At 44.9% G+C, this 23,610-nt stretch overlaps 1 protein-coding gene across 1 annotated transcript; it reads left to right on the forward strand.

The window, feature by feature from the left end:
- The first annotated feature begins 7,086 nt into the window (after positions 1-7,086).
- Positions 7,087-8,395, forward strand: LOC140074537 (gamma-crystallin-3-like). Its single transcript, XM_072119510.1, has 3 exons — positions 7,087-7,153; positions 7,562-7,804; positions 7,991-8,395. Exons 1-3 carry the CDS (start codon positions 7,145-7,147, stop codon positions 8,261-8,263), a joined length of 525 nt encoding a protein of 174 aa, XP_071975611.1. The 5' UTR covers positions 7,087-7,144; the 3' UTR covers positions 8,264-8,395.
- Positions 8,396-23,610: the final 15,215 nt, after the last annotated feature.

The following is a 23,610-nucleotide window of genomic DNA, read 5'->3' on the forward strand; positions in this document are numbered from 1 at the left end:
TTTTTAGGTTTTACTCTGTTTTGTACCACTAGGGCTCTCCAAATGCATCCTGACACATGTAAAGGATTTGTGCGTTCTAAAAGACAAACATCACTCTTTTCCTCGACTGTGCACCCAAATCACATTTGATATGCACATGTGGGGCAATTCTACATTTGTGAGAAATAGTCTTACAAATGTTGGGGTATTGTTTCATCTTTTATCCCTTGTAGCTTAAAATAATTTGGGGTAAATATGACTTTTTTGGGGAAAATTTTCACCTTTTTCCTTTTGGGGTCTAATTGGATCATACACCTTTAGGGGTACATACACATATTACACCTTGAAAAATTTTCCAAAATTGGGGTCACTTGTTGGGGTTCTCTTCTGTTTTGGTAACACTAGGGCACTCCAAATGCACCCTGACCCATGTATAAGATTTCTGGGTTCTAAAAGACACACATCCCCCATTCCCTCTACATCATACCCATACCTTTTATCTGCACATGTGTGGCGATTCTATATCCAGGAGAAATATGGTTACACATTTTGTGGGGTTGTTTCATCTTTTGACACTTGTGGCTTAGAATAATTTGGGGTAAAAGTGACTTTTTTGGGAAAATTTTCACCTTTTTCCTTTTGGGATCTAATTGGATCATACACCTTTAGGGGTACATACACATATTACACCTTGAAAAATTCTCCAAGGGTGTACATTCCAAAATTGGGGTCATTTGTTGGGGTTCTCTTCTGTTTTGGTAACACTAGGGCTCTCCAAATGCACTCTGACCCATGTATAAGATTTCTGGGTTCTAAAAGACACACATCCCACATTCCCTTTACATCGTACCCATACATTTTATCTGCACATGTGGGGCGATTCGACATCCAGGAGAAATAGTTGTACACATTTTGTGCGATTGTTTCATCTTTTGACACTTTTGGCTTAGAATAATTTGGGGTAAAAGTGACTTTGTGGGGAAAATTTTCACCTTTTTCCTTTTTGTGGTCTGATTGGATCATACACCTTTAGGGGTACATACACATATTACACCTTGCTAAATTCTCCAAGGGGTATACTTTCCAAAATGGTGTCACTTGTTGGGGTTCCCTTCTGTTTTATACCACTAGGGCTCTCCAAATGCACCCTAACTAGAGATGAGCGAGCACTAAAATGCTCGGGTACTCGTTATTCGAGACAAACTTTTCCCGATGCTCGGGTGCTCGTCTCGAATAACGAGCCCCATTGAAGTCAATGGGAGACTCGAGCATTTTTCAAGGGGACCAAGGCTCTGCACAGGGAAGCTTGGCCAAACACCTGGGAACCTCAGAAAAGGATGCAAACACCACGGAAATGGACAGGAAACAGCAGGGGCAGCATGCATGGATGCCTCTGAGGCTGCTTAATCGCACCATTATGCTAAAATTATGGGCAACAGCATGGCCATGACAGAGTGACCGAATGAGGCTAGATAGCATCTAAAACATGCAATAATTGATCCTGATACTATAGGGGACGGCATGCAGAGGCAGCGGCAGCAGTGGCAGGCTAGAGAGTGTCATGGCGACATACCCTAAATGGACTCAGGTTTCACCAAAGGAGGTGAAATGATTTCCTATGTAAACAAAAGGTTGACGGTATATTTAGTCGATAACACAGCATGGTGGCGACATAGTGACCAAGTTCCATAACGTATCTGGTGAAACACCCAAAAAATGAGCCGGACACAGCACTTTTGATAAGGGGATGACATGTGGAGGCAGCCATGGAGACGACTTCCATGATAAAGAGCGACAGTATGGGGCATTCATATTGCGCTGCAATGATTGCAACTTCAGGTCTCCAGCATGGCGGCGACAGATAGACCGAGTTCCACTATGTATCTGGTGAAACACCTGAAAATTCTGCCTGACACAGCTCGTTTGATAAGGGGATGATGTGCTGCATATCCTCTCGTGCTCCAGCGTCTGGGGTATAGAGAGTTGAAATGAGACATTGGTGGACGCTGTGGAGGATCGTGGAGGCAAAATGGACAGGAAACAGCAGGGGCAGCATGCATGGATGCCTCTGAGGATGCCTAATCTTGGGATGGAGCTGGCGGTCCACTGCCAGGCGAGCTTTCGCCTGTCCAAGCCCCTGTCTCTCGGCTCCTCCCCACCCAAAATGGGCCTGGGGGCCAGAAGCGTTTACTTTGAAAAAATTATAATTTTCAAAGCAGGCCGGGTCGTTTGAATATTTCACCTAGGAATAATGGAATAGCATAGTGGTTCTATTTTTAATTGTTTTTACGGAAATGGTTCCATGATTAAGAGCGACAGTATGGGGCATCCATATTGCGCTGCTATGATTGCAACTTCAGGTCTCCAGCATGGCGGCGACAGATGGGCCGAGTTCCACTATGTATCTGGTGAAACACCTGAAAATTCTGCCTGACACAGCTCGTTTGATAAGGGGACGATGTATGGAGGCAGTGAACTAGTAGTAGATTAAAGGTGCTGCAGTTAAAACTATGTTAGTTGGATCTTGGGATGGAGCTGGCGCTCCGCTGCCAGGCGAGCTTTCGCCAATCCAAGCCCCTGTCTCTCGGCTACTCCCCAAACAGCACTTCTAAGAACCTTTTGTATAAGATCAAGCGTAGTAGCGTTCTTAAAAGTTTGGGTTATGGCGGGTGAGGGGAATGTAAACAGATGCGCAAGAAGCGCTGAAATAATATCGGTAAATGATAAAAGCTTGCCAGTATATTTTGTGGATTACACAGCAGGGTGGCGACAAAGTTAACAAGTTTGATGTGAAAGCCATGAAAACAACCCAAAATTCTGCCTGACACAGCTCGTTTGATAAGGGGACCATGTATGGAGGCAGTGAACTAGTAGTAGATTAAAGGTACTGCAGTTAAAACTATGTTAGTTGGATCTTGAGATGGAGCTGGCGCTCCGCTGCCAGGCGAGCTTTCGCCAATCCAAGCCCCTGTCTCTAGGCTACTCCCCAAACAGCACTTCTAAGAACCTTTTGTATAAGATCAAGTGTAGTAGCGTCCTTATAAGTTCAGACTTGGTCCCAGCCTCCACCAAGTTAACCCAATGTGCCGTCAGCGATATATAGTGGCCCTGCCCGGCAGCACTCGTCAACGTGTCCGTGGTCAGCTGGACCTAGTCAGAAACGGCGTTGGTCAGGGCACGGATGATGTTCTCTGACACGTGCTTGTGCAGGGCTGGGACGGCACATCGGGAAAAGTAGTGGCGGCTGGGGACCGAATACCGAGGGGCGGCCGCCGCCATGAGGTTTCAAAAGGCCTCAGTCTCTACCAGCCTATAGGGCAGCATCTCCAGGCTAAGCAACTTGGAGATGTGGACGTTGAGGGCTTGGGTGTGTGGGTGGGTTGCGCTATACTTCCTTTTGCGCTCCAGCGTCTGGGGTATGGAGAGCTGAACGCTGGTGGATGCTGTGGAGGATCGTGGAGGCGAAGATGGGGTTTTCGCATGAGAGGTGTTTGGGCCGTGGTCCTGGGCAGGGGGCTGACTAGCAGATGACACAGGGGAAGGAGCAGTGGTGTGCCCGGCCGGAGGTGAACGGGCTTGGTGCCATTGAGTGGGGTGTTTAGCATTCATTTGCCTGCGCATACTGGTGGTTGTTAAGCTAGTAGTGGTGGAACCCCTGCTGATCCTGGTTTGGCAAAGGTTGCACACCACAGTCCGTCGGTCATCCATTGTTTCTTTAAAGAACCTCCAGACTTCTGAAAATCTATCCCTCGCCACGGGAGCTTGACTACGGGCAATATTTGGCGCTGATGCACCAGCTCTGGCCCTGCCTCTCCGTCTGGCCCCACCACTGCCTCTTCCAACCTGTTCTGCTATAGGACTGGCCTCCATCTCAGAAGCACTGTGTTCACCCGGCCTATCAACCCAGCTTGGGTCTGTCACCTCATCATCCTCCGATCCCTCAGTCTGCTCCCCTATCGGACTTCCTGCCCTGACAACAACTTCACGACTGTCTGACAACCGTGTCTCCTCATCGTCCGACACCTCTTTACACACTTCTTCCACTACGTCAATAATGTCATCATCACCCACAGACTGCGACCGGTGGAAAACCTGGGCATCGGAAAATTGCTCAGCAGCAACCGGACCCGTGGTTTGTGACTGTGGGAAGGTTCCAGAAAACAGTTCCTCAGAGTATGCCGGTTCAAATGCCAAATTTTGCTGGGAGGGGGCAGACTGGGGGGAAGGAGGCTGAGGTGGAGGAGCTGGAGGAGTGCTGATTTCGGTGACATGGGTGGACTGCGTGGAAGACTGACTGGTGGACAAATGGCTAGAAGCATTGTCCGCAATCCACAACATCACCTCTTCGCACTGTTCTGGCCTCAACAGCGCTCTACCACGAGTCCCAGTAACTTGAGACATGATGAACCTAGGGATTGTAGCTCTGCGGCGTTCCCCTGCTCACTCATCAGCAGGTGGTGTCTCACCCCGCCCAGGACCACGGCCTCTGACCCCTGCAGTAGTTGGACACCCACGTCCACGCCCTCGTCCTCTACCCCTAGCCCTCGGGTTAAACATTTTCAAAATTAAATTGTAAATTTCACATTTTTTTTTTGTGTTTTTTTTTTAAACAAAACGATGCTATCCTATTGCTATGGCTAGTTTCTAACCTACACTGACAGCACACAACTGGATTTTGTGCAGTGCCAGATGACTTTTAGTTATAAGAGAAATGAACGTAAAAATAAATAAATCAGCAGACTGTGCCTAATTCAAATCAAACCCCTAATAAATTGTCCCACTTCGGTGTTTGAGGTGGATATGTGTGTCACTAAGAGCTAAACACAAGTCTCCCTGCAAATTACTCACAATATGGTACTAGCTGCACTACTAATGCCAGCAAGCCCAGCCACAAGCAAACCAATAAAAAAGGAAAATATAACGCTATTGTAGGCCTAAATAAGCAGTTGGGGTTCTCCTATGGCTATTTTCTAGCCCACACTCAAAGCACACTGCTTTGGCATATTACTGTGAGTTCTAAAAAGAAATAAACGTAAAAAAAAATAAATCAGCAGACTCTGCCTAATTCAAATCAAACCCCTAATAAATTGTCCCACTTCAGTGTTTGAGTTGGATATGTGTGTCACTAAGAGCTAAACACAAGTCTCCCTGCAAATTACTCACAATATGGTACTAGCTGCACTACTAATAGCAGCAAGCCCAGCCACAAGGAAACCAAAAAAAAGGAAAATAAAACGTTATTGTAGCCCTAAGAAGGACTGTTGGGTTCTTGTAGAATCACTCCTGCCTAACACTATTCTAATAGAACAGCCTAACGCTTTCCCTGAACAGCAGCCGTTCTCTCCCTAGCGGCATCCAGACAGAGAATGACGCGAGCAGCGCGGGCAGGGGCTAGTCTATTCCAGGGTCACCTGATCTGGCCAGCCAACCACTGCTATCGACGTGTAAGGGTACCACGTCATGGTGGGTGGAGTGCAGAGTCTCCTGGCTTGTGATTGGCTCTGTTTCAGGCCGCCAAAAAGCAAAACGGCGGGAGATGCCATTTTCTCGAGCTGGCGAAATACTCGTCCGAGCAATGAGCAGTTTCGAGTACGCTAATGCTCGAACGAGCATCAAGCTCGGACGAGTATGTTCGCTCATCTCTAACCCTAACCCATGTATAAGATTTCTGTCAAATTTGGCTTCTAAAAGACACACATCCCTCTTTCCCTTCTGAGCCCTACTGTGTACCCAAACAACATTTTATCTGCACATGTGGGGCAATTCTACATCCAGGAGAAATAGTTGTACACATTTTCTGGGATTGTTTCATCTTTTGACACTTTTGGCTTAGAATAATTTGGGGTAAAAGTGACTTTTTGGGGAAAATTTTCACCTTTTTCCTTTTTGTGGTCTGATTGGATCATACACCTTTAGGGGTACATACACATATTACACCTTGCTAAATTCTCCAAGGGTGTACTTTCCAAAATGGTGTCAATTGTTGGGGTTCCCCCCTGTTTTGTACCATTAGGGCTCTCCAATTTTATCCTGACACATGGAAAGTATTTCAACAAAATTTGTCTGTTTCCCTACCAAGTGCCACCCTGTGCCCATACAGCAGTGGATATTGACACAGCGGGTATTGGAATACTCAGGAGGAATTGCACCAAACATTTTGAGATGCATTTTCCTTTTTAACCCCTTGTGAAGGCGCAAAATTTAGTGTTCAATGAATATATTGAAAAATTAGATTTCCATAATTTCACGTTCATTTATTTTTCACGCTCGTGAAATGCTCAAAGGGTTAACTAAATTTCCAAAGGTTGTTTTGAATATTTTGAGGGGTGCAGTTTCTAAAATGGTATCACTTGTTGGGGGATTACTATCATAAAGTCCTTAAAAAGTGACTTCTAACTAACTTGGTCACTGCAAAAATAGGTTTTGACGATTTTTGTGAAAATCTGAAAAATAGCACCTAACGTTATAAGCCTCCTCACATCCAAAAAAAAGGAAATAATGTTTGAAAAATGATGCCAAGTTATAGCAGATATATGGAAAATGTTAGTTATCAAGTTATTTTGGTGATATGACTAACTTTCCAAAAAGTGTAAATTTTTGAATTTGGAAAACATCATTTTTTTTAAATTTTGACCAAATTTACATTTTTTTCATAAATAAATACTAAACATATTGCCTTCATTTATCCACTTACATGAAGTACAATGTGTCACGAAAAAACTATCTCAAAATCACCCAGATATATTAAAATTTTCCAAAGTTATTACCATATAAATTGACACATGTCAGATTGCAAAAAAAGGGCCGTGTCAGGAAGGTGCAAAATGGCCAAGTCGTTAAGGGGTTAATAAACTGAATGATAAAAAGTCACACTTGACTGGAGGTATATGTACATATACACTATATAAAACATATTTTAAATATAAGAGTTATTTGTACTATACTAGGAGAAGCTTCTACAAATTTGTGCAAGCAAAAAATACTGCAACAATAGCCACAGCAGATACTGAAAAGTCTTCAGTAAACAAAGCTTTTCATTCTGATTAGTTGGCAAAATGTCAGCAGTATCTAAACGCAATAGAGGATGGAAGTATAAAAGGGTCTCTGCACTCCTGGTATTTGGTGGTTAAGACTGATATTGGATAACACTAGTCCAAAAGGCAAAATGGGAAAGGTAAGAAAATAAAAGTATCCTTTAGTACCAAATGCATTTTCCTAATGTATGCTATAAAATGTTTTTGTTATCTGTATTAGATTATATATTGAGACTTTGATATGAGAATTGGAATTTTTTGTTAGTTGTTACTCACCAGTCATTACCCCTTAAACTAGGTGCACCCTAAAGTATAAAACAGTGAATGAAATATCTTTTCTAGAATTGTGTTCCATTTGCATAATAAGTTGTCTGTAAAGTCATATGCAAATGAACTGAAAAGGACAGAAGAGAGCCTGAGATGAGCCATGCTAAGAGGCTAAATGTAACAATTTGATATTGTAGGACAACACTTTATGTTATTTACTAATTTCAAGGCCTTGTAGTATAACAATTTTATTTTTCATTAATTTCATTTCCTGCATGTAGATTATTTTCTATGAAGACAGGAACTTTCAGGGTCGCTCTTATGAGTGTCACTCTGAATGTCCAGAATTGTCCTCATACTTCAGACGTTGTAACTCTATCCGTGTAGAAAGTGGAAACTGGATCTTGTATGAACACCCCAACTACAGAGGACACCAGTACTTCCTTCACAGGGGAGAGTATAGTGACTTCCAGCAATGGATGGGTTATAATGACTCTATTCGGTCTTGTCGCTTAAGCCCTCAGGTAAGTTTTTCCCTAAAAGATTTTTTAAACTAATATACTCTTATTTGAGGTATAATAGTACACTCTTTCTATTTACAATTTCCATTGACAACCTTAATGTTCTACAGCCACTAAATAGATAACTTTGGTAGATAAATAACTATTTTTCTTCATTCCAAATAATTCTATCATTTTTCCTGACAACAGCATCAAGGTTCTTTCAGAGTCAGGATTTATGAAAAAGAAGATTTCCGTGGTCAGATGATGGAATTCAATGAAGATTGTCCTCATGTTTATGAAAGATTCCGCTACAACGACATTCATTCCTGTCAAGTACAAGATGGATACTGGATGTTCTATGAGGAGCCCAACTACAGGGGACGTCAGTATTACCTGAGACCTGGAGAATACAGGAGATACAGCGACTGGGGAGCTTCTAACTCAAGAATTGGTTCCTTCAGACGTGTTCATCATTTTTAGTAGTCATTAAAATCCCAGCATTTCTTCATTGAGAAAAATAAGTTTACTTTAAAAATGGTTCAGTGTATTCAAGGAAATAGCTAACTGTATTCAATCATACAATAAAAATAAATATTCTTGGAGATCTCTGAAGCCAATGCTTACCTGTCATATTGTCTTGTTATCTATTATTTTATGTATATAAGTTGTATAATTTTTGTAGGCATTTAGAGTTTTATCCAAATAAAATGTCTTTTTTTGTTTTGGGGGCAAAGCTGTGTTCCTGCAGCTCCCTACCCAGGTAAACTGCATTCACCCTGCACATCAGGAGCAAGTGTAGTGAAACGTTTATTTCTGACTTCAGCTCTATTAGTATGATCACACTGAAGGGCTGAAGGGGCTTCAAATGAGGGGGCCCCCAGCGATTTTCCTTTGGATTATTTTCATATTTGTCATGTAGGCAGGACTTGGTTTAACAGTTTTGGGAATCTGGATACTTCACAGTGGATTCCCCCATAGCTGTGGCTTCCGTAGCATGAATGCTGCGGTCGGTCAGAAGGAAAGCTTTGTAGAAATAATTCACTTCAGAGGCACTTTCTGAATATGTAGCATTAATTAAATTATAAACATAAACACTAAATACCTTTGTGAACACAGGCATAGCTTAGAACAACAAATAAATAATTCTTGAAAAGATGGATATATGTTTCAGATCCTTCATGAGATACCAGTTGGTATAAATCAAGCTATGGTTTAAACTAATGTTAGCAAAGGGGTTAAATGAGTGAGGAAGTTCCATCATAAAGGTGTAATCCAGAATGAGAATAAAGGAAAAATAAACTGCTTGAACCAGCTCACCATGTGATAGAAGTCTCTCAATCAGCCAGGTTTTCCACAATGTGGAGGTGAAAGATGGTCGGGCTGCTCCAGGATATCCAAGGAGAAACAAAAGCAACCGCTGTTTGTTTTTTCCTGTTCAATTCTGTATATAGGTTGCAAACTGAAGAGGAAATTCAAGAACCCCAAGTTTCTGCAAACACATTTTTAGTTTTGGTTTCAACTGTGTAGCTCCTGAAACATAATACTCATTCTCTTTCCTTTTAATTAATGACAAGTACTAAATCTTACATTTTTCACTGTGGTGAACAATAACTGTTGACAATTGTTAATTTTATCGGTGTTTTCTTTGCAGTAGTTAGTTCATTTTCACAGGCTAAATAGAATTGTTTATACTTCTCTATAAACCATTACAATAGCACCGCTGTCAGCCGCACTGGTGCCACTCACTCAATGCAGACACCTGGCTGCGGAAACCAGAGAGGTTTAGTGGTCTGTATGTGAGCAACACTGAGTAGGGAAAGTAGAGGGAGTAGTACGTCCTCTGGGGTAAGTGTCATTACTAACTAAGCTGTCCCTAAGACTATCCCTGCATTGACTTGGACACTTAGTACTCCCAACACACATTTCGCTGAGTACCTACGGCTTCCTCTGGGGGTGGGGGTGGACAGGTACAGTTTCCTTTTAACCCCACCTTGTAATTGACACATGGATATGTTACACCTCTAAACGTTTTAACTTTTAATATAACATTGAAAAGTATAAGTAATGTATTCTTATTACCGTATATATTCGTTTATAAGCCGAGTTTTTCAGCACAAAAAATGTGCTGAAAAACGTCCCCTCGGCTTATACACGAGTCAATACATAACATGCATACTTAAAAAATATATACTTACCCTCCGGTGGCCCCGACGTTCAGCGCTGCTCCCCCGATGTCCGCGCGGGTCCTCTTCAGGCTTCCGCGCCCGTCTTCTTTCTTCTGCTGGGCGCTGCCATTGTTTTTCTCCCAGGCGGCGCCTAGTATGACGTCAGCAGCGGCGCCTCATACTGGGCGGAAAACCATGGCGGCGCCCTGCAGAAGAAAGAAGACGGGTGCGGAAGCCTGAAGAGGACCCGCGCGGACATCGGGGGAGCAGTATTATGCATCAGGGCCACCGGAGGGTGAGTATATAAGTTTATTTTTTTTTTTTAATGCTTGGCTCGCTGTATACTACTGGGGGCAAGCTGTATACTACTGGGGGCAAGCTGTATACTACTGGGGGCAAGCTGTATACTACTGGGGGCAAGCTGTATACTACTGGGGGCAGGCTGTATATTACTGGGGGCAGGCTGTATATTACTGGGGGCAGGCTGTATATTACTGGGGGCAGGCGGTATATAACTGGGGGCAGGCGGTATATAACTGGGGGCAGGCTGTATATAACTGGGGGCAGGTTGTATATAACTGGGGGCAGGCTGTATACTACTGGGAGCAGGTTGTATACTACTGGGGCAAGCTGTATACTACTGGGGGCAGGCTGTATACTACTGGGGGAAAGCTGTAAACTACTGGGGGCAGGCTGTATACTACTGGGGGCAGGCTGTATACTACTGGGGGCAGGCTGTATACTACTGGGGGCAGGCTGTATACTACTGGGGGCAAGTTGTATACTACTGGGGGCAAGCTGTATACTACTGGGGGCAGGCTGGCTATATACTGGGGGGGGGGGGCTGTGACCAATGCATTTCTCACCCTCGGCTTATACTCGAGTCAATAGGTTTTCCCAGTTTTTGATGGTAAAATTAGGGGTCTCGGCTTATACTCGGGTCGGCTTATACTCGAGTATATACGGTATGTCAAATACGTAGCCTCAAATGGAATATAAGATAAATGTTACAATGACAAAATTCAAATGCTCCAAAGTTTTATTCTGAAAAGCATTTAAGGACATCTACCATCAGGATCGAGGATTGTAAACCTAGCACACTGACATACTGGTGTGTGCCCCTTCTAGCAGGATCCACTCTTCAATAAGTTTCTTATGCCTTTGCTTTTCAATAAAAAGGCTTTAACAACTATGCATATGAGCCTATGGGGCTCCGGGCTCCACTAACGTCCATGGAGCCTGAACCCCACCGGGCTCATTTGCATAATTTTAAAACCCTCTTTTTGTAAAAAAAAAAAACGGGCATAAGAAACTAAAAGAAGAGCAGCTCCTTTCAGAGGGGACACACACCAGCATAACAGAATACTTGGTTTACAATCCTTGATCCTGGTGGTAGAGTTACTTTAAGCTTTGTATTAAAGCACAATTACTTCATATTTGATGCCTTCTTCTTTCTCCAGACCCAAGGAACGACAATGGTTGGCGCATGGGCACCCAAGTTCGCCAATCTGTTCCTTGGGTAGTGGGAGGAGGAGCAGGTGTTAAATGAAAAACTAAGACATTACACAGAATCTATTATAACGTGGAAACATAATTAAAGGGTCCCCACATATTAATAACAATGAGATATACATTAAGTTTACATTTATAGCAAAACAGTGTTTCTTTCTGGACATTAAAATTGAATTGAATAAATGAGGTTGTGTAGAAACGGATATGTATTGGAAAGAAACAGCCTGCTACATGCTGAGAGTGCTCATTTGTAGAGAACAATAAGGGCTATCCCCAAGGGGGAATTTTTAAAGCTAAGGAGGTAATGCCATGTAATGCCAGCAACGGGTTCCACAGCTGATAGTGTTCTCATTTGTAGGCTTAATTTTAGCCACCGTGTCTGGACATGCTTCAGCTACCGTAGGGCGCGGGCCACGCTTCCCCTTCTTAAAGTATCAGAGCTTTACCCAGCAGTGTGTCTCAGCCAATCTGGGTGTACCTCCAACCTTATTGCCCAGCATGCCCTGCTTCCCACGCCAAAGCAAAGGTTCCTAGCTTGCTAGTCCTGCTGTATGGTGTTTGTTTTGATTTTCCTTCCTGTGTGTGATCACTAGAGATGGGCGAATTTTTTATAATTCGATTTGTCCTGATTCGCCGAATTTTTCAGGAAAAATTGGATTTGACCCGAATCGATTCATGACAAATCACCTTCAAATACAGGTATTTCCTGGCTGCAGAGAGCCATGCTTAAATATGCATAGGGAGTGTTTTTTGGTCTTCAAACAATGCTGTGTTTTAGTATGGGGGGCTAATTATTTGTTGTTTTAATTAGCAGGAATACCTAGGCTCTTTTCTATATACTCTTGCTCTATTCAGTGAATATGTAGGATAGGTTATACTGATAGGGTCCAGCTAGAGTCTATGTCTGGACTTCCGTCAGGATCAGCCGAAATAAGAGGTGCTTGGCACATTGAAGTGGGCGAGCACAGAAATACTATACTTGAGGGACGTAGCTATGTTCAGTATGTAAAGGGATCTTAATTGATCCCCCCACTACTGAACCTGCTGTACTGGGTTTAAATATAATAACCCTTTACACAAGGAACGTACTGTATTAGTCTCCTTAGCCACTTTAGCCGCCCTCAGTATCTGATACACATTGTGGAGAGTATATACTCTCCTGACTACAGGCGCATTTCCCTTCCTACATTTGATCGCTATAGCCTTCTATAGATCACCTAAGAGCCATAGGCACCTGTATTTTTAATGTGAAGTCTCTCAAGTGAAGTAGTCAACAGTTATTACACTACCACTTTTTATCTTCATTATCATTAAAAGTGATGTTTTATATTTTTCTGTCCGGATATGGGCATTTTTCTGCGCTACCGTAGGTGGCGTTGGTAGTTTAAGTGTTTTAGTATGACACACACATGACAGCCGCCACTCTTAGAATCGCTTTACTTTTCAATTCCATGTGCACTTACAGAGGCCAACTTCACCAAATAAGCGAAGCGGGAATGCAGCCTGACAAGGTAACGTCTGTACCAGCTCAAATGGACTGAATTAAGGGCCAAGATCCCACTATAACATCAAATAGTGCACTATTTTTACACTGACAGCAGATGATTCCATAGCTTATAACAGAACCTGTTCCCTTTAACCCTTATACATGTAGAAACCCACCCAAAAGAGTGGAGAGGGTGTCGGGAGTAATTCTGCATTGATGTCACTGATCATTTTTCCCTTCACTTCGTCCATCAGTGTCCTCTTTCAATCGGTCAATAGTCCATCATCAGTATTGCTAAAGCAAAAAACAAACAGGAGTGGATCCAAAGCAGAGATACCAGTAAATGGGATATTTGCATATCCTCTGTGTTTTGTATCCACTCCTGCTTTTGGCTATTAATCCTGAGACTTTTCATCCCTTCTGACAAATGAAATGAAGGTGGAAACTAAACATAGTGGCAACATCATAGAGCGATGGAGAGTGAAAACAGCATTATGAAAATCACAAGGTGTACCTTGGAGACAGCAGTCAGCTGGCAGCAGCATGAGTAGGCCGCAAAGTGGCACAATGACAAATTATGGAGGTGGCGGAAACATGGTAGGCAGAGTAGCACAAGGACAGAGCGTGGAGGTGGCGGAAGCAGCAGCAGCAGGAGGCCACAAAGTGGCCCAATGATAAAAGTGTGGAAGTTGCTGCAGCATAAGCAGCAGCAGGAGCTCACAGGTGGCAGCAACATGGTGGCAGCAACATGGAAAGTCACAGAAGGGCCCAATGATGGAGAGCGGAGCTGGCGGCAGCAGCAGCGGAAGCCCACATAGGCCACAGCAGAGACCACGTTGTGGCACAATGACGAAGTTTGAAATGAATTAGAAGTTGAAATTTTCCATTTGAATTTGAAGATTAGATCCATAATACATTACAGTTTTCCTGAAAATATTGGGTCTTTGCCAAAAAAGAACTGCAAAGTTGGCACCAGCTGCAGCAGCAGCAAAAGCATGAGGTCTGAGGTGTTGAGGTGGTGGCAACATGGTAGGCCACAGAATGGCACAATGATAGAGTATGGAGGTGGTGTCAGCAGCAGCAGGAGCCCACATAGCCCACAGCAGAGGATACCACATTGTGGCACAATGAAGAAGTTTGAAATTAATTAGACATTTTCCATTTAAATTTGAAGATTAGTTATTCCTCATCCATAATACATTACAGTTTTCCTGAAATTTCAGGTCTTTGTCAAAAAAGAACTGCAAAGGAGGCACCAGCTGCAGCAGCAGCAGCATGGGGTCCGAGGTGTTGAGGTGGCGGCAACATGGTAGGCCACAGAGTGGCACAATGATATATTGTGAAGGTGGCATCAAAAGGAGCCCAAAGAGTGGCACAATGATATAGTGTAGACTTGGCATCAGCAGATGCAGGAGCCCACAGAGTGGCACAATGATATGGTGTGAAGGCGGTGTCAGCAGCAGCAGGATCCCACAGAGTGGCACAATGATATTGTGTGGAGGTAGCGTCAGCAGCAGAAGCAGCAGGAGCCCACAGAGTGGGGCAATGATATAGTGTGGAGGTGGCAGCAGGAGCCCACAGATTGGCACAATGATATAGTGTGTAGGTGGCGGCAGGAGCCCACAGAGTGGCACAATGATATAGTGTGGAGGTGGCATCAGTAGCAGCAGGAACCAACAGAGTGGAACAATGATATAGTGTGGGGATGGCGTCAGCAGCAGTAGCAGGAGCCTGCAGAGTGGCACAATGATTTAGTGTGGAGGTGGCGTCAGCAGCAGAAGCAGCATGAGCCCACAGAGTGGGGCAATGATATAGTGTGGACGTGGCAGCAGGAGCCCACAGAGTGGCACAATGATGTAGTGTGGAGGTGGCATCAGCAGCAGCAGAAGCCCACAGAGTGGCACAATGAAATAGTGCGGAGATGGCGTCAGCAGCAGTAGCAGGAGCCTGCAGAGTGGCACAATGATATAGTGTGGAGGTGACATCAGAAGCAGCAGGGGCCCACAGAGTGGCAAAATGATATAGTGTGGTGGTGGCATCAGCAGCATCAGGAGCCCACTGAGTGGTCCAATGATAGAGTGTGGAGGTGACATTAGCAGCAACAGCAGGAGCCTATAGAGTGGCACAATGATACAGTGTGGAGGTGGCGTCAGCAGTAGCAGGAGCCCACAGAGTGGCACAATGATTTAGTGCGGAGGTGACATCAGAAGCAGCAGGAGCCCACAGAGTGGCACAATTATATAGTGTGGAGGTGGCGTTAGCAGTAGCAGGAGCCCACATAGTGGCACAATGATATAGTGTGGAGGTGGCGTTAGCAGTAGCAGGAGCCCACACAGTGGCACAATGATTTAGTGTGGAGTTGGCGTCAGCAAGAGCCCACACAGTGGCACAATGATGTAGTGTGGAGGTGGCGTCACCAGGAGCAGGAGCCCTCAGAGTGGCACAATGATAAATTGTGGAGTTGTCATCAGCAGCAGGAGGAGCCCACAGAGTGGCACAATGATTAAGTGCAGAGGTGGCGTCAGCAGGAGCAGGAGACCATAGAATGGCACAGTGATTTAATGTGGAGGTGGCATCAGCAGCTACAGGAGCTGGAACCCACAGAGTGGCACAATGATATTGTGTGGAGGGGGCGGACGATTCCAGTTCCTGGTAAAGATGGTAGGAGGCAGATGTGGCAACTGGCAGCAGATGTGTGGCATCAGGCGGGGTGGCAGCATCAGAATAGTGGCTGAGGCAGGTAGTTAGAACCCAGACTCATTTCTCAACATTTAGAGGTGGCGTCATGGCTGATCTAATCTGATGCATAAGGCATCACTGAGTTGAAATCCTGGCCGATCCAAGCATGATTCATCTTGACAAAGGTCAGTCTCTCCACATTATGGGTGGAAAAGCGGGTTCTCCTTGGGGTAACGATGGCCCCCACCACAATGCACACCCACTCTGATGCCACACTAATGGCCGGGCAGGACTGCTTCTCTACCGAAAACTACACAAGTTGCGGCCACGCATCAAGTTTGGCTGCCCAGTAGTCCATTGGATCCTCTACCTGAGGTGCTAAAGTGCTGTCTGGGTATGTCACCACCTGCTGGTGCAGTGTCTGCTCCATGTCCTTCTGCTGCTGCTGGTAGCGGCTAACCTCCTCACTTGGAGGGTGAAGGATGAGTGCCAGGAATCCCCCTGTTAGATCTGACAGAGGATGGACAATGGCGCACATAGGCAGCGGTAAGCAGTGTGTACAGTATTCCTCTATAGTATGCCAGTTGTTCCTCCCTCTCAGCAACTGGAATAAAGTCACCAATTTTTGTCCGGTAGCAAGGATCCAAGAGGGTGGAGAGCCAAAAGTTATCCCTATGCCGGATGTTGACCATTCAGCTGTCAATAATTAGGCAAAGCAGCATGCTGCTGGCAATCTGTGCAAGTGACTCTGAGGGACTCCTGGCCTCCATCTCCACTGTATACTGCCACGGTGCTTCTGGGTCATCTGCCTCATCTTCTACCTCCTCTGGATTCTCCTGCTCCTCCTCTTTTGTGACCTGAGTTAAAAAAAACTCTGATTTCACAAGGCTCTGATTGTGCTCCTCCTCCTCCAGTTCAGCCCCCACCGGACTCATGTGGTCATGAGATGTAGTCTCCACTTCTCCATTGCCCTGACCAGACAGATTTTGCAGCATGAGTTCCAGTGCATGAAGCAGTGGAATGACGTTATTCATCCCGCAGTCTTGGCGACTGACAAATAACGCAGCCTCTTCAAATTGCCTGTGCAAACGGCAGGTGTCACGCATGAGCTGCCAGTGGCTGGCATCATAATTACACAGGGTAGTACTCCGGTCCGCTTGCATCATCAAAAAATCATTAATGGCTTTCCTCTGTTCATACAGGCGGTCTAACATATGGAGGCAACGGGTGGAAACTTCGCATATCAGACTATGTTGGGGTAGGCCTTCTGCAACTCAAAGAGGGTGTGCTTAGCTTTGTAAGAATCTCGGAAGTGCATGCACAGTTTCCTGGCCATTTTTAGAATGTCTTGCAGATGGGTGTAAAACCTGAGGAAACGGTTGACAAATAGATTAAACACGTGCACCATGCTGGGTGCATGGGCCATCCCTCCTCGGTGCAGTGCAGACACCATCTTCCTCCCATTGTCTATCACCATGGTTCTGATTTTTAGTTGTTGCAGAGAAAGCCACACATTGATTTCTTCTCGCATGACGCGGAACAGTTCCTCCCCTGTGTGACTTTGTTCGCCCAGGCAAAAGAGGTGTAGAACTGCGTGACACCGCTGTGCCCTTCCCATGTGGTATGATGGAGCAGCACTTGTGAAGGCTGAAGTGGCGGTGGAGACGGAGGAGGTGGACACTGGCACAGTAGCAGCAGTTTTACAACGTGGAGGAGAAAGTGCCGTCTCTTGTGGAAGTTGTTAGTGTGGGCTGCAAAGGACCTTTACTGGTAAAGAAATCTTTACTCAGGCTTCAGGTCCAAAGATATGGCTTGCATTTATTTGCACAAAAATAAAATTAACAGAACATAGCAAGAACAAAAATGCAGATAATTCAGGGGTCAGGTTGCAGCTACCTTGTAACAAGCAGCTCCCCTGTGGTCAAATCAGACACTCTGACCTAGAGACTATCCATGTACACCCAGGTGTCATTAAATACCCAACTATTTCCCTTGAGTCTTAAAGGGATACACCCCTGGGTTGCAACCTTAACAACAAACACCACACAAAGATACATCTCTTACTTAAATTATATATATACACAAAGTGACCAAAGTAATAAATACAAACACATATCTCATGGCTTCAGTTATGCATCACCTGGCAGTAATCAGATGCAGCTATAAAACCCCAGCTCACCCTCTGCTCAGGTTTTGCACACACATGTAAGATCAGGTAATGCTGAGTGGTGACTGCTGAACTGGTATGTCTGTTGAATCAATAGTGGACAGAGACAAAAGTTTGCTGGCCAGCAGGAGAAAAAAAGGTACAGACAAACAGTTCACTATTCACCCCTCAACAATGACCCATGTAACACATTGTACTCACGCCCATTTTGGTAATAAAGGAGGAAAAGAAACTTCATTCCCACGAATCACCATAAACTTTGGCTTCGCGACAAATCAAATTTTTCCTGAAATTCTAACCGAAGTTGGAATGGTTAGAATCGATTTGCCCATCTCTAGTGATCGCAGTTCATCCTCCGACTGTTTTTGCTTAGTATTACCTGGTATTTGACCCTGACTTGTATTCTGAACCTGTGCTGCCTGCCACAACCCACTGTCTGTTTTTGTCTCTGCTTGTATGCTTCCTGCCTCGACTCTGGAGCGACTTGGACCACTCTCTCTGCCTGACGTCTTGGTACCAAGTACCGGTGTCTCTGTGTCTCTGTGGGTCAGCTGCTATCTGTACTTGGACCACCACTAGAGGTAGCAACCTTGTGATCTCTTCACAGGAAAGTCCAGATCCCTATAATGGGGTAAAAGGGTGAATACCAGAGAGGTCTAGAGATATTGCCCTTACTGTGTGGCACAAAGCCAAACCAATTAGATAGTACTGTGGTTTCACCACCCGCTGCTTGTTACACTCAAGTTTTGAAAATTTCAAGAGAGGAGCATCTGCTTTTAGGGAAGGTTACAACAACGAGGCTATTCAGACGGAAAAATCAATTTGACTTATAATATAGCAGTAGGGAGTCGCGTTCACAAGTTCCGCTCGCTTCGTGTTCAGAATCCATCGTCAGTATTGCTTAAGCAAAAAACAAACAGGAGTGGATTGACAGAATATCAAGTTAATATATCTGCATGTCCTCTGTGTTCTGTATCCACTTCTGCTTTTGGCTATCAATCCTGAGGCTTTTCATTCCGTCTGACAGATGAAATGAAGGTGGAAACTAAACATTGTGGCAACGCCATAGAGCGATGGAGGGTGAAAACAGCATTATGGAAATCACAGGGTGTTCCAGGGAGACAGCAGTCAGTTGGCAGCAGCATGAGTGGCGCATTGACAATTTATGGAAGTGGCAGAAACATGGCAGGCCACAGACTGGCACAATGAAAGAGCGTGGAGGTGGCAGCAGCAGGAGCCCACAGGTGGTAGCAACATGGTGGCAGCAGCAGGGAAAGCCAGAGTGGCCCAATTACAGAGTATTGAGGTGGTGGCAGCAGCAGGAGCCCACAGCAGAGGAGGCCACATTGTGGCACAATGACGAAGTTTGAAATTGATTAAAAGTTGAAATTTTCCATTGAAATTTGAAGATTAGAGACGCCACAGGGGGCGAGGCAGCGTAACGGCATGACGTAGCACGTAGCACGTCACGCGGCACGGCCGCCCTCCACACCTCCCGCACCCCACGCTGACCTGGCCCTTGGATCCGTTCCGTGAGGAGAAGCGGGAGCTGGACCCCCCCACGGCCTGCTCCGTGTGACACTGCCAGACACACCGATACATGCTGATCCCCTATGTGGAGGAAGGAGGAGAACGGCGGTTTGTGGCGCATTTCTGGCGCATTTGTGGCGCACGGCCGCCGAGGCGACTGGGCGCCTGCAGGATACGGAGCGCTGAGCTGGAGGGATTGAGAGGACGAGCGGGGAGCAGATGAAGACCGGAGCCGGACCCACGCTGACCCGGAGGAAGGCGTTTCGATCCCCCTGCTGAGGCGGAGTGGCTGAAGGGCTTTCCAGAGTGTCGGCGTGACTGGAGACAGAGTTGGCAAGATTTCTCTCGATTTTGGTCCCTATTGGCATGCTTGAGACATCTGCATTTAGAAACACCCCGTGAGACAGGCGAGATGCCCTACGTCTTGTGATTTTGGTCATGCGCTGCAGATCGTCTGGATGGGTGAGATGTATCTGGCCTTAATTTTTTTTTTTCTTCTTCCAACGGGCTATATATGGTACTAACTTCGATTTCTTTCTAACTAATTTAATATCCGCATGACATCTGCCTGCTATTTTGCCTGCTATCTGCCTGCTTTTTGCCTGATATATAATAGCTATTTACATCCGTGCATCTAACTTTTCTAACATTGCCAAGCTGCAAGCTATATATTTGTGACCTGTTAAGAAGTCTGAAGATAAGCTTATAACAGCAACGTGACATTTCGTGATTCTGTGCTATACTAACTCTGCATATGTGCCTGCAACCTGCCTGTTATTTGCTTGATATAAGATAACCTCGCATCTAACTTTGCTAATACCTGTGACATGTCAAGAATGTTGAAGATAACCTAATAACTATAACGTGGTATTTTGATATACTGTGCCATACTAACTCTGCTCACAGAACTTTTTAATGATTGGGGCGAACGGTCCCTGTTTATGATTATGCTTGTTATTTAGAATTGGCTTATCCGTCTTGCAAATCACGCTGTGTAGATTGTTCTTCTCTTATACTACTTGCCATTTGTCAGGGGTTTGCATCTCGGCTACCATACTAATGTTATATTGATCTATTGTTAGTTGTGAAGTATATGTTGCTGCACTTTTGGGCTGTGGTAGTCGGGCCCTTGGTCTCTCGTTCTGTCTTTTTTTTTCTCTCATCCCAGAGATAACACGTTCTGGTTTAGGGGACTATCCTTGCCCTATCAGAGATGCCTCCAAAAAATATCTCAAGGAAATCCCTTGGGGCAGGTTCCCCCAGGGAGAAAGAGAAAGGAGGGGTTAAAGGAGACAACTCCACAAAGTTAGATAAACTATGGAAGTCCCCCCCAGTTAAAACACGTACAGGCTCGACCTTACAGAAAAATCTTGAAAATGAAACTCAAGACCCCAAAAATAAATCACAAGGCTCAAGAGCAGCTACGTCTGTTGAGGGGGAGGATCAGGATGAGGACGAACCAAATATGGGGGGAGAAAACATAATGTTAAAAGAGATCTTAGAATCCATAAAAACATGTAATGCAGCAATACTGGGTCTCACAGATCAGGTGGGGGCCCTGAGAGGAGACGTCTCGCTCTTGAGAGAAGAACTGAACAGGGTAAGAGATAAACAAAAAACTGCAGAAGACAAAATCACTAATATTGAGAAAGAGGTGGGCACCCTTAAAAAAATCACTTCTCGTCTTGAGACAGAGAATAAGGCCCTCAAAGGAAAAATAGCGGATATGGAGGACCGCTCAAGAAGAGCTAACTTAAGATTAATAGGGGTCCCAGAAAAAGCTGAAGGGGAGAACCCCGTAAGCTTCATTAAAGAATGGTTTTTGAAGGAAATAGGGAAGGAACATCTTTCCCAGTCTTTTGACCTTGACCGGGCACACAGAATCCCGGCAGGACCTTATATCCCCGGGAATACCCCTCGTACTCTTATCTGCAAAGTATTACTCTCGAGAGATCGGGATATGATATTGAAACGAGCACGTGATCTAAAAAATCTATCAATCCAAGGGTCTAAGGTTGCAATATACCCGGACTTCTCTAAGGATACCCTCCAGAAGAGGAAGAGTTTTCTGGAGGTTAAAAAAAGGTTGAGAGACAAGGGAATTATTTATTCTTTAATGTTCCCGGCCAAATTGAAAATTATCTTCAAAGGTCAGTCCCAGTTCTTCAGTACGCCAGAACAAGTCTCAGATTGGTTAGACCTTAAGGGACTATAAAATTAGAAATCCAGGTCATTATGAGTTGTCTCAGGCCAGCAATTGGGGGAGACGGGGGTGAGGGGGGTGGGAAAGTGGCTGAAGTAGGTAGAGTTGTACTATGGTAGAACAGGTGGAGGGAGTTGGGGGGGGGAGGGATGAACCGATGCTGGGGATGTTGTTTGGTCGTAGGGTTGCCCTTTCTTTACTTCTCTGGTTTAGCTGGTAGATATAAATGGGTACTAGATTTATAGTATGGAATATAAGAGGACTAAAAGATCGCTTGAAACGTTGCATTATTTTTGATTACATTGTTAAACAATTACCAGCGATTGTTATCTTACTGGAGACACACCTCGATAAGGAATCTTTAAATCTGGTGGAAAGGAGGTGGGCTAGTCAGACGTACAATTCAGTCTTTTCAACATTTTCTAGAGGAGTTTCTATCCTGGTGCATAGATCAGTAGATTTCCAACTATTGGAAGCAAGGACTGACCCCGATGGAAGATATGTATTTTTATTAGGTATTCTAGATGGCACTAAATGCGTTGTGGCAGGAGTATACATACCCCCCCCCCTTCAGATATGATGTATTGATAAGCCTATTGCGTTTTATGGAGAAGGTGGGAGAATGCCCAGCTCTGGTCCTTGGTGACTTTAATGCCGTAATGTCGGAAAAGCTTGATCGTTTAGGGAAAAAAAACCCGGCAAGTATAGAGACGGGAGACACCCCATTTGCTAGGTTTTGTCAGGAAGTGGGTTGGAGAGACGTATGGAGATCCCTAAAAGGGGAGCAACCGATTTTTTCATGCTACAATCGCTCCCATAATACTTTCTCCAGGATAGATTTAGCGTTGGTTAACGATCTTGCCCTCGACCGGGTGGGGAAAATTCGGTATGATAATCGTTCCATCTCCGATCATTCCCCACTTGTTCTGGAGATGTCTGGATCACCGAAACCTGGCTGTAAATTTTGGAAGCTTAATGCGCATTGGCTAGTGCTACTGACAGACGAGGACAAAATTAAGGAAATGATATGTAGCTTTATTGTGAGGAATAGAACTGGGGCCTCCCTCGGGTTGATGTGGGATGCCTTGAAATCCTTCCTTAGAGGGATACTAAACTCAGAAATCATATACCTGCGCAAGCAATGGGCCAGAAAGGAGAGACTATTAAAAAAGGAGGTAAAAGATAAAGAGAAGGCCTTGCTAGAGGGTGGTTCGAGCGAGCGGCGTGATAGCTTTATTAAGGCACAAGAGGAATATAATAATCATATGGCAGACAAGGCGATGCAGAAATTATTCTTCTTAGACCAGAGGGCACATTGCGAGAGTGGGGTTCCCTCCAAGGGACTTTTGCAGAAAGTTAAAAAACAACAGGAGGAAAATAGAATTACAGCCATTAAAAATAATTTCGGGGACATAACTACTAATGCTGAGGAGATTAGAGATACTTTTCTAAAATTTTTTCAAGGAATTTACGCCTCAGATCTAGAGGCGACAATAGGGGACATAAGACATTTTTTAGATAATGTACAATTTCCATCCCTATTGGGGGAAGGGATAGATGCGCTATCATCTCCTATAACGATTTCAGAGCTCGAGGAGTCCTTGGCATCCTCCAGACGTAACTCCGCCCCGGGATTGGACGGGCTTCCTATAGAAGTCTATAGTAGATTTGGCTCTATTCTTCTACCTCTTATGATGGAGATATGGGAAGCGGCACAAGAGGAGGGTAGGTTGCCTGATTCGTGGTATGAGGCAAGTATAGTCCTGATTTATAAAAAAAATAAAGACCCACTGGAAGCGGAATCCTATAGACCGATCTCGCTTATTAATGCAGATGCCAAGCTGATAGCCAAACTACTGTCAAATAGACTAAAAGAGTTTGCTCCCACACTTATACATGAAGACCAATGTGGTTTTTTGACCGGTCGTCAGAGCAAGACTAATATAAGACGGCTCTATGCAGGTTTGCAGATGGGCCGGGGGGGGTCGCGCTCCATCCTGTCACTGGATGCTTCTAAGGCCTTTGATAGGGTGGAGTGGGACTTCCTTTGGGAGGTCCTGCATAGATTTGGGCTGGGCTCTCCTT

This window comes from Engystomops pustulosus, chromosome 8 (genome assembly GCF_040894005.1).
Source record: "Engystomops pustulosus chromosome 8, aEngPut4.maternal, whole genome shotgun sequence".
Classification (NCBI taxonomy): Eukaryota; Metazoa; Chordata; class Amphibia; order Anura; family Leptodactylidae; genus Engystomops; species Engystomops pustulosus.